The 13,099-nt window shown below is 38.8% G+C and overlaps 3 protein-coding genes across 5 annotated transcripts; 2 read left to right on the top strand and 1 right to left on the bottom strand.

Annotated features, from left to right (window-relative positions):
• Positions 1-1,286: 1,286 nt before the first annotated feature.
• Positions 1,287-4,558, top strand: LOC149386894 (calmodulin-binding family protein). Its single transcript, XM_089623162.1, has 7 exons — positions 1,287-1,445; positions 1,974-2,411; positions 2,510-2,690; positions 2,787-2,875; positions 2,960-3,293; positions 3,394-3,495; positions 3,594-4,558. The coding sequence occupies exons 2-7, from the start codon at positions 2,014-2,016 to the stop codon at positions 4,176-4,178; spliced, it is 1,689 nt and encodes a 562-aa protein (XP_089479288.1). The 5' UTR covers positions 1,287-1,445; positions 1,974-2,013; the 3' UTR covers positions 4,179-4,558.
• Positions 4,559-4,689: 131 nt separating this feature from the next.
• LOC149386893 (uncharacterized) lies at positions 4,690-6,768 on the bottom strand. Of its 2 annotated transcripts, XM_089623163.1 has the most exons (8): positions 6,614-6,768; positions 6,342-6,412; positions 6,239-6,274; positions 6,035-6,087; positions 5,820-5,948; positions 5,447-5,737; positions 5,230-5,370; positions 4,690-5,161 (listed from the first exon to the last, which is right to left on the bottom strand). In XM_089623163.1, the coding sequence occupies exons 1-8, from the start codon at positions 6,646-6,648 to the stop codon at positions 4,922-4,924; spliced, it is 996 nt and encodes a 331-aa protein (XP_089479289.1). In that variant the 5' UTR covers positions 6,649-6,768; the 3' UTR covers positions 4,690-4,921. The 2 variants fall into 2 exon arrangements, with proteins under 2 accessions (XP_089479289.1, XP_089479290.1); XM_089623164.1 differs by lacking the exons at positions 6,342-6,412; positions 6,614-6,768 and having other exon boundaries at positions 6,035-6,128; positions 6,194-6,240.
• Positions 6,769-9,066: 2,298 nt separating this feature from the next.
• On the top strand, positions 9,067-11,495 carry LOC149386892 (protochlorophyllide-dependent translocon component 52, chloroplastic-like). 2 transcript variants are annotated; one of them, XM_089623359.1, is made up of 6 exons: positions 9,067-9,720; positions 9,925-10,112; positions 10,200-10,285; positions 10,358-10,725; positions 10,797-10,981; positions 11,060-11,495. In XM_089623359.1, exons 1-6 carry the CDS (start codon positions 9,199-9,201, stop codon positions 11,304-11,306), a joined length of 1,596 nt encoding a protein of 531 aa, XP_089479485.1. In that variant the 5' UTR covers positions 9,067-9,198; the 3' UTR covers positions 11,307-11,495. The 2 variants fall into 2 exon arrangements, with proteins under 2 accessions (XP_089479485.1, XP_089479484.1); XM_089623358.1 differs by having other exon boundaries at positions 10,200-10,725.
• The last annotated feature ends 1,604 nt before the right edge of the window (positions 11,496-13,099 follow it).

Here is a 13,099-nt window from a genome sequence, read left to right as displayed (position 1 = left end):
AACAACTTTTTATGGCTTTCGCTTTCAAACATTTTTATTAATTGTGTTTTCTATAAATTAGATATCAAAATTAAATTCTCAACTGCCACACTCTGCAAGGATTTCCACGTAAGCCAATACTTCACAAAAAAAATTGATTCAAAGTTTCAATGTCTATATTTTTACATTTTTTTTGTCGTTGATGTGAATAATAGTGACTATTGAAAAGCTTCGGAGCCAGGCAACTTTTAAGGTACGTAATTTAGTTCCAATTCATGACTTTTTTTTTTAGTTAGAATATATATATATATATATATATATATATATATATATATATATATACACACACACACACATAGGATAAGTATGAAATTAGAATAAATGACATATGTGATGGCGTCGTATGACCATGAACAGGTCCATTAATCACTTTTGATATGTAAAGTAAGTACAATTAGGAATTCCATTGAAAGTCACATCCTTATTTATTTATCCTACAGGGGTTTGAAAGTTTCATACATGGTTTGTTACACAACCCACTTTCCTTGATTTTTACGTATCTGGATTTACATGAAGAAAATACTAATAAAAGTCAAAGCAAAAACAAAAATTGAATAAGAAATAGTAAAAGTAAAAAATCATGATGACTTTGTCAAAAATGGAAATGTAACTCTACATTTCTATTTTTGTCCACATATGCTACTCTTAATTTATATCTATGTATGCATGCACACTACTTACTTTCATTCAAATTATACAAGACACACGAGATCACATATTTATTAACTACCACTAGTCTTGATTAATAAGAACCAGCGACTACATGTTACATGTTTATGTTAAATTAAATTTTTAAATATGTCTTGATTAATAAGAACCAGCGACTACATGTAACATGTTTATGTTAAATTGAATTTTAAACTATGTCTTGTATTGAAGTGAAATATTATAAGGAAAATTTGAAAGAAGAGAGATGGCTAGGATTTTTTTTTATCGCTAATATAATTAAGGTTTTTCTAATAATTAACGATATTTTATTATAGAAAATTAAGTGTTTTTTTTTTAACTTTTAAACTAGTATTCGTAAAAGAAGTATTTAAAAAGTAGATAATTTTGGAGAAAGCTCTTCCCAAAGAACAGTCCACTCCACGTGGTTGGAAATACTGTCTCTCAGTGGCGCGTCGAAACTCTCTCTCTCCCCATTTATGTTTTTTTTTTTTTTTTTTTTTTTTTTTTTTTTGTCTCTGGTTCATACTTCATACGTACTATAAAACCAATCACTAACGGAGGTTATTTCTCTTGTCTTTCCCTAGTCATTTTATTTAGCTCTCACACAAAGAGAAAACCCGGCTCCAATTTTTCTCATTTCATAAAAAATCTCGCCCACTCAAGCTTCTCTATTGAGAAATCACCAGGCAGTCAAACTCTCATTGGTTCGTTTCATCATTCGTCCTCATAATTTTAAGGTAATGTAATACCCTCTCATTTTTTTTTTCTGTTCTTCTCAACTTGTCTCGTATGTAGAGCTAGAAATGGCCTCTGTGTCTTGTAAGATTGTTTTGTTGGTTTCTTACTGTATTTGGTTAAAAAAACTGTTTTTGGCTCTTCTCAATTTGTCTGGGTTGCATGGGATATTTCTTTTTCTAGATGTTTCTTGTTTTTTATTTTTATTTTAAACAAAGTTAGAAACTTTTTAATCTGGGTTATGTAGAAGATCCATGGCTTTTAGAATCATAATGTTGTCAGCGCACTGATTTTGTGATTTATATGGCAATATGGGTATGGCTCTTTTAGTGAGAGAGAGAGAGAGAGAGAGAGAGAGAGAGAGAGAGAGAGAGAGATGAATGTTCTTGTTTATCCCTTGAAATTTCTCTTTCATTTTCTGGTTGTTGTTTTTGGGCTCATTTGTGTTGTTTTGAGCAATATGGAAGTTGCTAGCTGAAAAAGTTGGAATCATTCTCAAAAGTTTTTGTGTTTTTGAATTGTTTGAACAGGAATCCAGATTCTGGGAGTCAAAACAAATTCCCCTTTCAGATGGGGGTTACATTTTCTTGCCCGTTCGCGGACGATGACATCGAAAGCAGTTTAGAGTCCGTGATTGTGAAGTCAATCAGCTTCGGAGACCAACAAGCGAAAACCCCGGTTCGATCCATCAGTTTCAACAGCGGTGACTCAGAACCCACGATCTCGAAGTCACTCGGCTCTGGGATGATGACAATCGAGGCGTCCGTGAGCTTCAAAGGAAGAGACTTCGAGAGAATGATCTCCTTCAAGATTCCTTCTTCACCGAGGAAAGAGGAAAGCTCGGTCACCGAGTCCGCCGAGCCCATAAACGACGAAAACATGGCAGCTCTGAAACTGCAAAAGGTCTACAAGAGCTTCCGAACCAGACGAAAGTTGGCAGATTGTGCTGTTCTTGTAGAACAGAGCTGGTAATGTTCTATTATTCATTTTTTTTATATATACATAAAAAAAACTTTGATATTGTTTGTGTCACGGTCTTGACTCGGTTTTATTTGTTTGATTTTAGGTGGAAGCTAATAGATTTTGCGGAGTTGAAAAGGAGCTCGATATCGTTCTTCGACATGGAGAAACACGAGACGGCCATTTCACGGTGGTCCCGAGCGAGGACCAGAGCTGCAAAAGTCGGTAAAGGCTTATCGAAGAACGAAAAAGCTCAAAAGCTCGCTCTTCAGCACTGGCTCGAGGCGGTGAGTTTATTTGTGCCTGTTTAAATCTTTTTTTTTTTTTTTTACCCTTTTTAAAATTAAATTTACTGAACATCAGATCGTGCTCTTTTGAAACAGATCGATCCAAGACATCGATACGGGCACAACCTACACTTCTACTACAAGAGATGGCTTCAAAGTCAGGGCCGAGAACCGTTCTTCTATTGGTACATAATTCAAGAACAGTTCTTTTTGTTTTAGATCTCAAAAGACGTGTAACTGATCTCGCTCCCGTAATTTGAAAAATGCAGGTTGGATATCGGAGAAGGGAAAGAAGTGAACTTGGCGGAGAAATGTCCTCGCTCGAAGCTGCAACAAGAGTGCATAAAGTACCTGGGTCCGATGGAGAGAATGGCGTACGAAGTGGATGTGGTGGACGGAAAATTCGTGTACAAGAACTCGGGGGAGCTTCTCAACACGGCCACGGGACAAGGCAAGGAAGCCAAGTGGATCTTCGTTCTGAGCACTTTGAACGTCTTGTACGTCGGAAAGAAGAAGAAGGGTTCCTTTCAACATTCAAGCTTCCTTGCCGGAGGGGCAACCACCGCCGCCGGGAGACTAGTCGTCGAAAACGGCGTCCTTAAGGTAACTTGCTAACCAAGTAATCTCAATTTGTTTCTTTTTTTTTTCTTTTTTTTTTTTTTAAGTTGTGTGCTCTAAGTTCTAACATTGATTTCTTTGACAGGCGGTTTGGCCTCACAGTGGTCATTATCGGCCCACGGAGCAGAACTTCAAGGATTTCGTCTCGTTCCTTCGAGAGAATAACGTGGACCTCAAAGATGTTCAGGTAACTTAATCTTTCTTTCTTTCTTTCTTTCTTTTTCGACGATGATATACTGAAAATGAAAAATCACATATACTGAGAATTTCATGTTTATTCTACAGATGAGTCCGGTCGAGGAAGAAGATGACCCCCTCAGAAAGCAACTAAGCAGCCTTCACGCCCGAAGCCACTCGTCCGACGAGGACTTGACTCAGAATCTCGGCGTGTTAGAGACCGAAAAGGCTGCCAAGTTGACCGCCGAGCAAGCCGTTGCTGTGGTGGGACCGCGGTTCGAAGGCCTCAGTAAGAGTTTGCCCAACCTTGAAATACCCGAAAGGAATAAATGGCTAGTAAGACAGGATAGCGCGAATCTGGAACGCACGGTTCCAGAGGAGGAGGGCGTTCCCGAGGAATCGATCCTGAAAAGGATTAATTCGCGAAAAGGAATGGAATCGTATCAGCTGGGAAAGCAGTTGTCTTGCAGATGGACAACTGGCGCGGGACCCAGAATCGGGTGCGTCAGAGACTACCCTTCGGAGCTTCAGTTCCGAGCTCTCGAGCAAGTCAACTTGTCTCCGAGGAGCGCCGGCCGGTCAAGGTCCCACCACTTCTCTCCTCGGACTATCACCGGCTTTAGTCCAACTGTGTCTACATTGGAAACGATGACTCGCTCGTCTTCGAGAATTAGTCAACCCTTGATCACATGAGTATGATGATCACCATAATCTGTCTCAAGTCTCAACTGACAAATAGTTATTTTTTTATTTATTTATAGTATTTATTCATTCATTTTTGTGTACAGAAAAGATGATGATTTAGGAATTCTTTTATCATTCTTTTCACTTCAAAGATCATGACTACACACATACATACATTTTGTAGAAAGTTGAGATAAGAACTGTCTTTTTCTTTCTTCTTTTTTTTTTTTATTAAGGAAGAAGAAAAAGTTATTATTTACCGTGTATTTAAAGATCTTGTCAAGTAATTTATATTAATACAACATTCAACATTTTTTGTAAAGTTTCTGTAATTGGGATCCTTGTCCGATCGCTGCTTTTGTTTTCGTGATCACGAAAATGCTCATTCTCGTCCCCGACTATGTTTAGTAAGCCAAATTCGACCATCAGTCTTATTATAATCTGAAATTGTTATTCTTTGTCGTTTTGTTAGCGTACTGAAACATGATAGTCACGGAATTGAGGCGGCAAGTGAGGAACATAACCGAAAATACGAGAGGCTCGATCTCTTGGACCGCACTCTATATATTAGTATCAGATCTAAGCTGAGAGATAATAAAAGGTCTATACCCACATCAATTGCTCTTTCTTTCTGTTTCTTCTTCGAACAGAAAGTCTATTCATGCTTTAAAGATGTTAGAATGTATATTGTTCATCTAAGTTTGGGGGATTCAAACATAAGCCTAGTAGTTAGATGATCCAAAAAAGAGAGTTTAGAGGTCGAGATTAGTGTAGCAGTCGTTCTGAGCGGGATAGTGAAGCGCATCTCTCATTCCCTTGAGTTTGAAATCTGTCATTCCCGTGACAACTTCGAAACCACCACTCTTGTGGTACTCGACCTCAGCTTCTTTCACTTTTCCATCCGAGAGATCGAATGTGAGCTTGAAAGTACAACCTAGCAACGAACTCTCATAATTTGCTCTCAGCAGCTTCACAGGCTTCAGCATAGTATTCTGTTATTAAAAAACGAACTCATCAAACTAAGAACGAAAGAAAGAAAAATAATTAGTTCAGCTTATACCTTTGACTTGTTGTGCTCAGAAACTGCAAATTTGGCCGCCAATTTCGCGTTTTCAAGCACCGAAACTATATAACCATCAGTTGGGACACGCTTAATCGCACCAGCCACAAGAACACATTCCCAATTGCTCACATAGAAACCCTAATTTGAGAAACCCGAAGAGTTAATACACTAGTCACCAAGCTTACATTATTAGACACAGAGAAAGCCAATGTACCTCGTAATCCCTAATCTCTTGAAAGTAGCGCTCTCTCAGTACATCATCCGACTCGTAGAGGATTTCCTGCGGCGTAAACTTGTGCTCAGTGTAGCAATCTGGCTCAGCTGGATAGTAAATCGCCTCTCTCATAAACTCGACTTCGTTTTTATCATCGATCCTCAAATTTCTGTATCTGACCATAGCTTCGTATGCTTTACCATCTGAGAGCTCGAATGTGAGAAAGCACATCATCCCGCTCGTATGCGCCTTATTTGCTCTCAACAGTCTCACAGGCTTCAGCTCAGTATTCTGCGGGCCAACACCATACAATAATTAACTAATTAATCGAATAATTAAGTAAGCATAGCACAGCATAGCATACAATACTGACATTTGCTTTGTTGTGCTCAGAAACTGCAAACACTGTGGCCGAGAGCATAGTTTTGAGGTCTGAAGGTTGGGCACGGCGAACCCCACCAACTACACAAAGACGCCCTGGATATTGTCTCAGATAGAAACCCTAATACATAGAGGAGCCCAAATCGAATGATGAGAGTACAAACACAAACACAAACACAAACATATCAAAAACACTAGTGTACGTACCGCGAACTTCCCAAAGTCCTGAGAGTACATGTCGGAGGATATAGGATCGTAATCTAAAGCACATTAAACACAAGAATAAGCGGAGAAAACGAAGAAGGAAAAAAAGGAATCAGCATTGAAACACAAGAATAAGCGGAGAAAACGAAGAAGGAAAAAAAGGAATTAGCATTGAAGCCTCTATATAGACATTGGAGGAGACTTAACTGGGTTTGAGATACTTCATCTTCCTCCTCTCATTAGCTGCAGAAACAAGAATGGATTAGAGAATAAATTAGAAAGCAGGTAGAGATTGAGAGCAGGTACTTACTTTCATCAGATACGGGGGACGTAGCATTATAATATTCCAAGTCCGCCTCATCACATTGATAGCCGTCGAAACTAAACACGAACACGAACACGAATTAGAAAGCAATGGATGTGATGGTGATGGTTTACAAATATACAAACACCTTAGCTCGACTTTTTTTTTTTTTTTTCTGGAAGACTTGCTCTCTCTCCTCTCTTGAGAGGCAAGTAACACACGATCATTACAGAAAAATTAGTATGAATTACGAACAAACTATAAGCTAGAACACAAACCTTATCTCTATCCCTTCTTGAGAAATCGACTTCATCTCTTCCCTTTTTCTATTCACTGGAAGCCAAGATCAAATATACCTTGATCCCTCTTCTCTTCCCCTTTTCACGCCAACAATGAATTGATATTTGATACGAACCAAATATATAACCCTTGATTCCTCTTCTCTTCCCCACAGTAGGATTTCCTATTATCGATTTCCCTATTGGGCCAGGTCATTTCGGGCCACACTTGCCTTGCCTTTGGGCCCATGTGATACCAGACCCAACACGCCAAGGGATAATTTCACAAAACACGCTTTTTCAAAATACCCATATTCAAACTATAATAAACATTACCGACGACAAAATAAATTAATTCTAAAACAGACGTAGTAAATGTTTTTTTTCGAGATTAAAAAAAAAACCTAAGACTAGGAGGTTTAGAAGAATACGCAGACATTGCAATCACTCTTAGATTTACGGTTCGACAAGGTTGGGCATACCGAATCGCGAAAATAATTTGGGTCTAGAGTTCATAATTGGGGTAGTTTTGGGCATGATATTATAAAACCATTTATTGGAGATTTTCAATATGATTTTATTTTCTTAATTGATAGGATATCAAATTTATTAGGTTGAAATGGAGGGTAAAAACATAATTTCCCTCATCTGAGCCCTCGTGACTAAGTTTTGATGGATGTGACTCATTAGAGAGAACACTTACACCCACTTATAATTCACTTATGGTTTCTTCTTCCAGCATCTTGGTGTTCTCGAATTTGGTGGTAATATTTATGTTAAAAATCAACTAATTATGCATAAATATTCATATTCTACGATTAATTTAACAAAAATCTCAAAAATACATTCAAATCGAAACCATGTTTTGTGATGTTAAAATTTTTTGGATACAAACTCAGAATAAACACAATAATGAAGTCATAAACTAAGAATTTGAACTAAATCATAAAAAAACTAACAACAAATTAAATGTAAAATACTAAATATCATCATATTTTAAGAATTGTCCAGAGGGCAACAATTTTTGCATTTTTTTTAGTATCGTACATCATTCGATCATAGTTAAAGGTCCATAGGACTCCAAAATTAACCCTTAAACACCGTATATTCGAATTAGAACCCCAAAAAACACAAGTTAGGTTTTATTTTATGTTTTAGAATATAGTTTTGAGAGAAGGAATATCGGAGAAGAAGACCCGTCGATCACCACTGTTTGCCATCATCAATTCAACGTCTCATATTCTTCTCTTCAATCATGGAACACCCGTTTTTTATGTTTATTTGTTTGAATTCGATTATGGAACTCCCGTTTTTTATGTTCTCTCTAATGTTTATTCATTCATTTTTGTGGCAAAAGATGATTTAGGAATTCTTTTATCATTCTTTTCACTTCAAAGATCATACATACATACATACGTCTTTTTTTCTTCATTTATTTTTGTAGAAAGTTGAGATAAGAGGCTGTAATATTTTGTGGAGTTTTTGAATCCCAATCAATACTAGAAGAAACCTTCAATTTCATATTTTTTTACTAAGGAGTTTTTTGTTTTACCATGTACATAAAGATGTTGTCAAATCATTTTTTATTCCAAGATTCTCGCTAAATATTAGCAATAGCTGGCGTCTTACAACACTTCGGTAAAATATCATCTACATATATCGTAGCAAGAATTTATCAATATGCCCGAACCATTATCCAAATACATTTTGTTTTATATATAAGATTTTGGTCTCTCAAAAAGGTAGTTACCTAATCAATGTGGAACATATTTGTTCACATAAGTATAATATTAAATGGGTAAAAAAAATTGGCATCGTTATTAATATCATTTTAATTTACCCGTCAGTAGTCGATATACTAGTTAAATAAGAACTTTGGTACCAATATTTTGAACATTGTTTTATACATTATTCAACATTTTTTAGTTTCTTTTAAAGTTTACTTATTCACATAAGTCTAATATTAAATAGGTAAAAAAATTTATCATGAATCCTATAAAATCTTCTCAGATTCATACTCATTAAAAATAAACAAGTGCGAGTACGGACAAAATATGATTTTTAATTTTTTTTTTTTAATGGATAAAGTCTGATTTTGTAGAACTCAATTTTTTTTTTATGTGCTTATTGAAGTGAGGATTTCGAAAGCCTTATTTTAAAAACTTTAAGGATAAGTAAGTTATTGTTCTTATTCTCGTCCTCATTTTAATACGTCATTGTTGTTTACAATTTCAATTAACTTTTTGTTAGCTTTTACAGCTTCAATTAGAATAATGGCAAAATCATCGGAATACTGAAAAAAACGGATAGTTATGAAATATATAATAGATACTTAGGGAATTACAACTTCAACTAAGATATTTTAAGAAATTTCGTTTTTATTGGAAGTCATGAAATTGAGGCGGCAAATTTGACTTTTGACAAATATGGCAGAAAATGACTGAAGTGAGGCCAATCTCTTTCACCGAACGTTATTCATTAGTATTGATTCCAAGCTGAGAAAAGGCAAAGTCAATAGGCACAGCACACAGCAGTATGTTTGTTGTTCTACGTCGTTCACAGACCCAAAACTCAAACACAAAACAATGGAAGCTCTGAGACTATCTTTACCAATTCACCGCTCTCCTCCCAAACTCCCCAACACAAAAAAACTCCGTCATTCCTTCCCAACCATAAACACCACCGCCGCCACAGGTAAAACCACTCTCTCACTCCACCCACACACAATCATCAGCCATGACACAAAAAGCTTCAAGCTTTTCGCCGCCACGTCACCGTTCGAGACCGAAACCGGGACCGAGAAGACCGCCGCGCCGGAGGAGAAATTCGACTGGTATTCCGAGTGGTATCCGGTGATGCCGGTGTGTGACCTGGACAAGCGGGTCCCACACGGCAAGAAGGTGATCGGGATCGACGTGGTCGTTTGGTGGGACCGCAACGACAGCCAATGGAAGGTGTTCGATGACAGCTGTCCTCACAGACTCGCTCCTCTCTCCGAAGGGAGGATCGACCGTTCCGGGAGGCTCCAGTGCGTCTACCACGGCTGGTGCTTCGGCGGCTCCGGCGACTGCCAGCTCATCCCTCAAGCCCCGCCCGACGGCCCTCCGGTGAGCCTCCACATATACTCATCGGTTGAAAATCTATCAAGTCTTTTCCAAGAGTACATAAAACATCTGACTCTTAATTATATTGATGGACTAATTAGTGACGTCAAATATTTACTTGTCAATGAGTTTATGCAGGCATTTGGTCAAGTTGATAATTTCATTTTCTTGAATTTGTTGTAAAAATATGATCACATGTTTGCACAGGTTCACAGTTCGAAGAAAGCGTGTGCGAGGGTTTATCCGAGCACGGTGCAGAACGGCATCGTGTGGTTTTGGCCAAGCTCCGATCCTCAATTCGCAGACATTCTCGCCAAGAAAAAACCGCCATACATCTCCGAAATAGACGATCCCTCCTTTTGCAGCTCGTTGGGAATCAGAGACATTCCGATGGGGTAAGCAAGCCTATGACTCTTATTCCACTGATCAACAGTTGATTATCTTATCTAGTTCTGGTTAATATCCTGCGTTGCGGATTTCAGGTACGAGATCCTGGTTGAGAATCTTCTAGACCCTGCACATATTAACTACGCGCATTACGGGATAATGCAGATGACACCATCAAAGAGTACGTGTAATGCTTTCGATTTTACATTTACTGTTTTTTTCGTTGTGTCAAATCACCGGAATTTCTTTGCAGATCCGGTTGACAGAGAAGGAGGTATGCCACTAGACTATTCTGTTAAAAGTTTAAACGCGAGGGGTTTTACTGCAAATTCGTCCACCGGTCCTATTGCATTCCATGCACCGTGTGTCGTTTATTTTTCTCTCCCGCTCCAAATGAACCAAGACGACGGAATTGAGTCCTCAGACATGGTTTTGAAAGCTGCGGAGAAGAGGGTTGTTGTGGTTTTCATGTGCATTCCGGTTAGCCCCGGGAAGAGCAGAGTGATATGGACATTCCCAAGGAACTTCATGCTTTGGATCGACCAAGTCGTTCCGAGATGGGTGTCTCACATGAATCAAAACTTGATTCTTGATTCAGATTTATCTCTGCTTCATTTCGAGGTGACTTCATCTCCGATTCTTCGCAGTTCAGAATCACAGGGCTTATTTATATGCTTTTGTTGTGAATATAGGAGCGAAAGATTATGGAAGCTGGTGAGTGGAACAAGGTGTGTTATGTGCCGACGAAATCAGACGCTCTTGTGGTCGGTTTCCGAAGATGGCTCAACAAATACGCGGCCGGTCAAGTCGATTGGAGATCCAAATTCAATCCACTTCTTCTTCCACCAACGCCTCCGAGAGAACAGCTCTTCGACCGGTAAAGCTTTTCTTAGTCCTTTTAATATCGCTCATTTTCGGAGGACTAAAAAACTTGCAATGTTTATTTCTATTTCAGGTACTGGACACATGTGGTGAGTTGTCGCAGTTGCAGCGGAGCGTATAAGAGTTTCAAAGTGCTTAAACTTGCTCTTCAAGTCATGTCTGTTTGTGTGCTCAGTATTGTTGCAGCGACCAAACGAGACGTTAAAATATCAACGGCGTTGGGTTTATTGGCGGTGCTGTGCTTTGCAGCTTCAAAATGGCTGTCTCGCTTTATTCGCAAATCCTTCCATTTCCACGACTACAACCACGCTTTTCGCTAGAATGTATACACACTCATTACGAAGACCCGGGTTTTATTACTGCATTAGATACACGCCATAAAGAAAGATATTATTACCAGGTTTTATTGTACTAGATACACACCATAAAGCATGATATTGATATGATTGCCATGTTTGATAGTTGACAAGCGATAAGATTTGTGTAGATCAAGAGAATAAAGATGAAGTGAGTATTGCGATAACCTTCGTTACATAACTCTGATATCATTGAGCAGAGTATTTATAGAAGCAGTATATATATAAACGAACCTACTGAATGGCGGTTGAGGTGTCAGTCCTAACTACAAGCAAGTAGGACCGTTTGATGTCTTACAAACCAGACCCTCCTTGGAACTTGTTTGAGGCCGTAAAATGACTTGATTAGTCTGCATAGGAATAAGGTTGAAGTCCATATGGCTTATGTTGCAAATCTCCATCGAGATATATGTTGTGTTGATTACAATTGTCATGGTGGTTCGTAATATAGCTGGTTTTGCAACCGGACCGAAGGTTTCTGGGTAGTCAAAACATGATGCTTGACGGTACAAAATGTGCATTGTGTTTCAAGAACTAGTTTTCGCACTGTTATTGTTTAGCCCTTTTTTTATTATTAACATTTACGGACACGTGGCGTGAGCATATCTGGCCACATGTCTTCGAATCCATAGGATTATTGGTGAAATATTCTTCTTATCAAGCGAAGATCATGAGAATCGATTTTTCAAGCTCTTGGACACTTTTGTGGAGCGAATATAATTTGGCTTGGAAGTCTTTGTTTGTGAGAGAGAGAGAGTGAATTTTTCTTCTCTCGCTCTAGAGAGGATGGAAATAGATTGATCCTCTTTTTTTGTATGATATTAAATGAGTGGAGTAGTTTTATTTCTCTTTGTTCTTGATTTTAGTCTCAAATATGTTTTTTGTGAGAGAAATAACTTAATAGAGAATTTGGCATAGTCTAGCTAGAAAGAGAAAAAACGACATGTGTTTGTTGTAGTATTTATAGTGAGGTGATGATAGTTGGGGTAGATTCATCATTTACTCGGGTCCTCCTTCCCGGTCCGGTAGGCATCTAGTTGAGACGGAAGGGGACTGCCTTTTGCTGGGTAGACGCAAACCTCACTTGTTTGGATGGAAAGGAGGCGTGCCTTTTGCTAGAGTAAAAGAGAGCCTAACTTGTTGAGATGAAAGCGGGAATTTCTTTTGCTAGGGTAAATGAGAGCCTCACTTGTTGAGATGAACGCGAGGTTACCTTTTGCTAGGGTAAAGGCGAGCCTCATTTGTTGAGATGGAAAGCGAGGTCGCCCTTTGCTGAGGTAAAGGCGAGCCTCACTAGTCGAGATGGAAGTGATGTTGCCTATTTCTGGGTAAAGGCGAGCCTAACTTGTCGAAACGGAAGTGAGGTTGCCTCTTGCTGGGTAAAGACGAGCCTCACTTGTCGAAACAGAAGCGGGGTTGCCTTTTGCAGGGTAAAAGCGAGCCTCACTTGTCGAGATGGAAGCGGGGTTACCTCTTGCTGGGTAAAGGCGAGCCTTACTTGTCGAGATGAAAGCGGGGTTGCATTTTGCTGGGTAAATGTGAGCCTAATTTGTCGAGATGGAAGCAATGTTGTCTCTTGTTGGGTAAAGGTGAGCCTTGCTTGTCGAGATGAAAGTGGGGTTGACTTTTGCTGGATAAAGGCGAGCCTCACTTGTCGAGGTTGCCTCATGCTAGGGTAGGGGCGAGCCTCACTTGTTGAGATGAAAGTGGAGTTGCCTCTTGCTGGGGTAAAGGCGAGACTCACTTGTTGAGATGAA

This window comes from Urtica dioica, chromosome 8 (genome assembly GCF_054948205.1).
Source record: "Urtica dioica subsp. dioica isolate 48M chromosome 8, U.dioica_male_clone48M_v1_H2, whole genome shotgun sequence".
Lineage (NCBI taxonomy): Eukaryota > Viridiplantae > Streptophyta > Magnoliopsida > Rosales > Urticaceae > Urtica > Urtica dioica.
The sequence above is the reverse complement of the archived record's forward strand: the minus strand, read 5'-3'. Positions and strand labels throughout refer to the sequence as shown.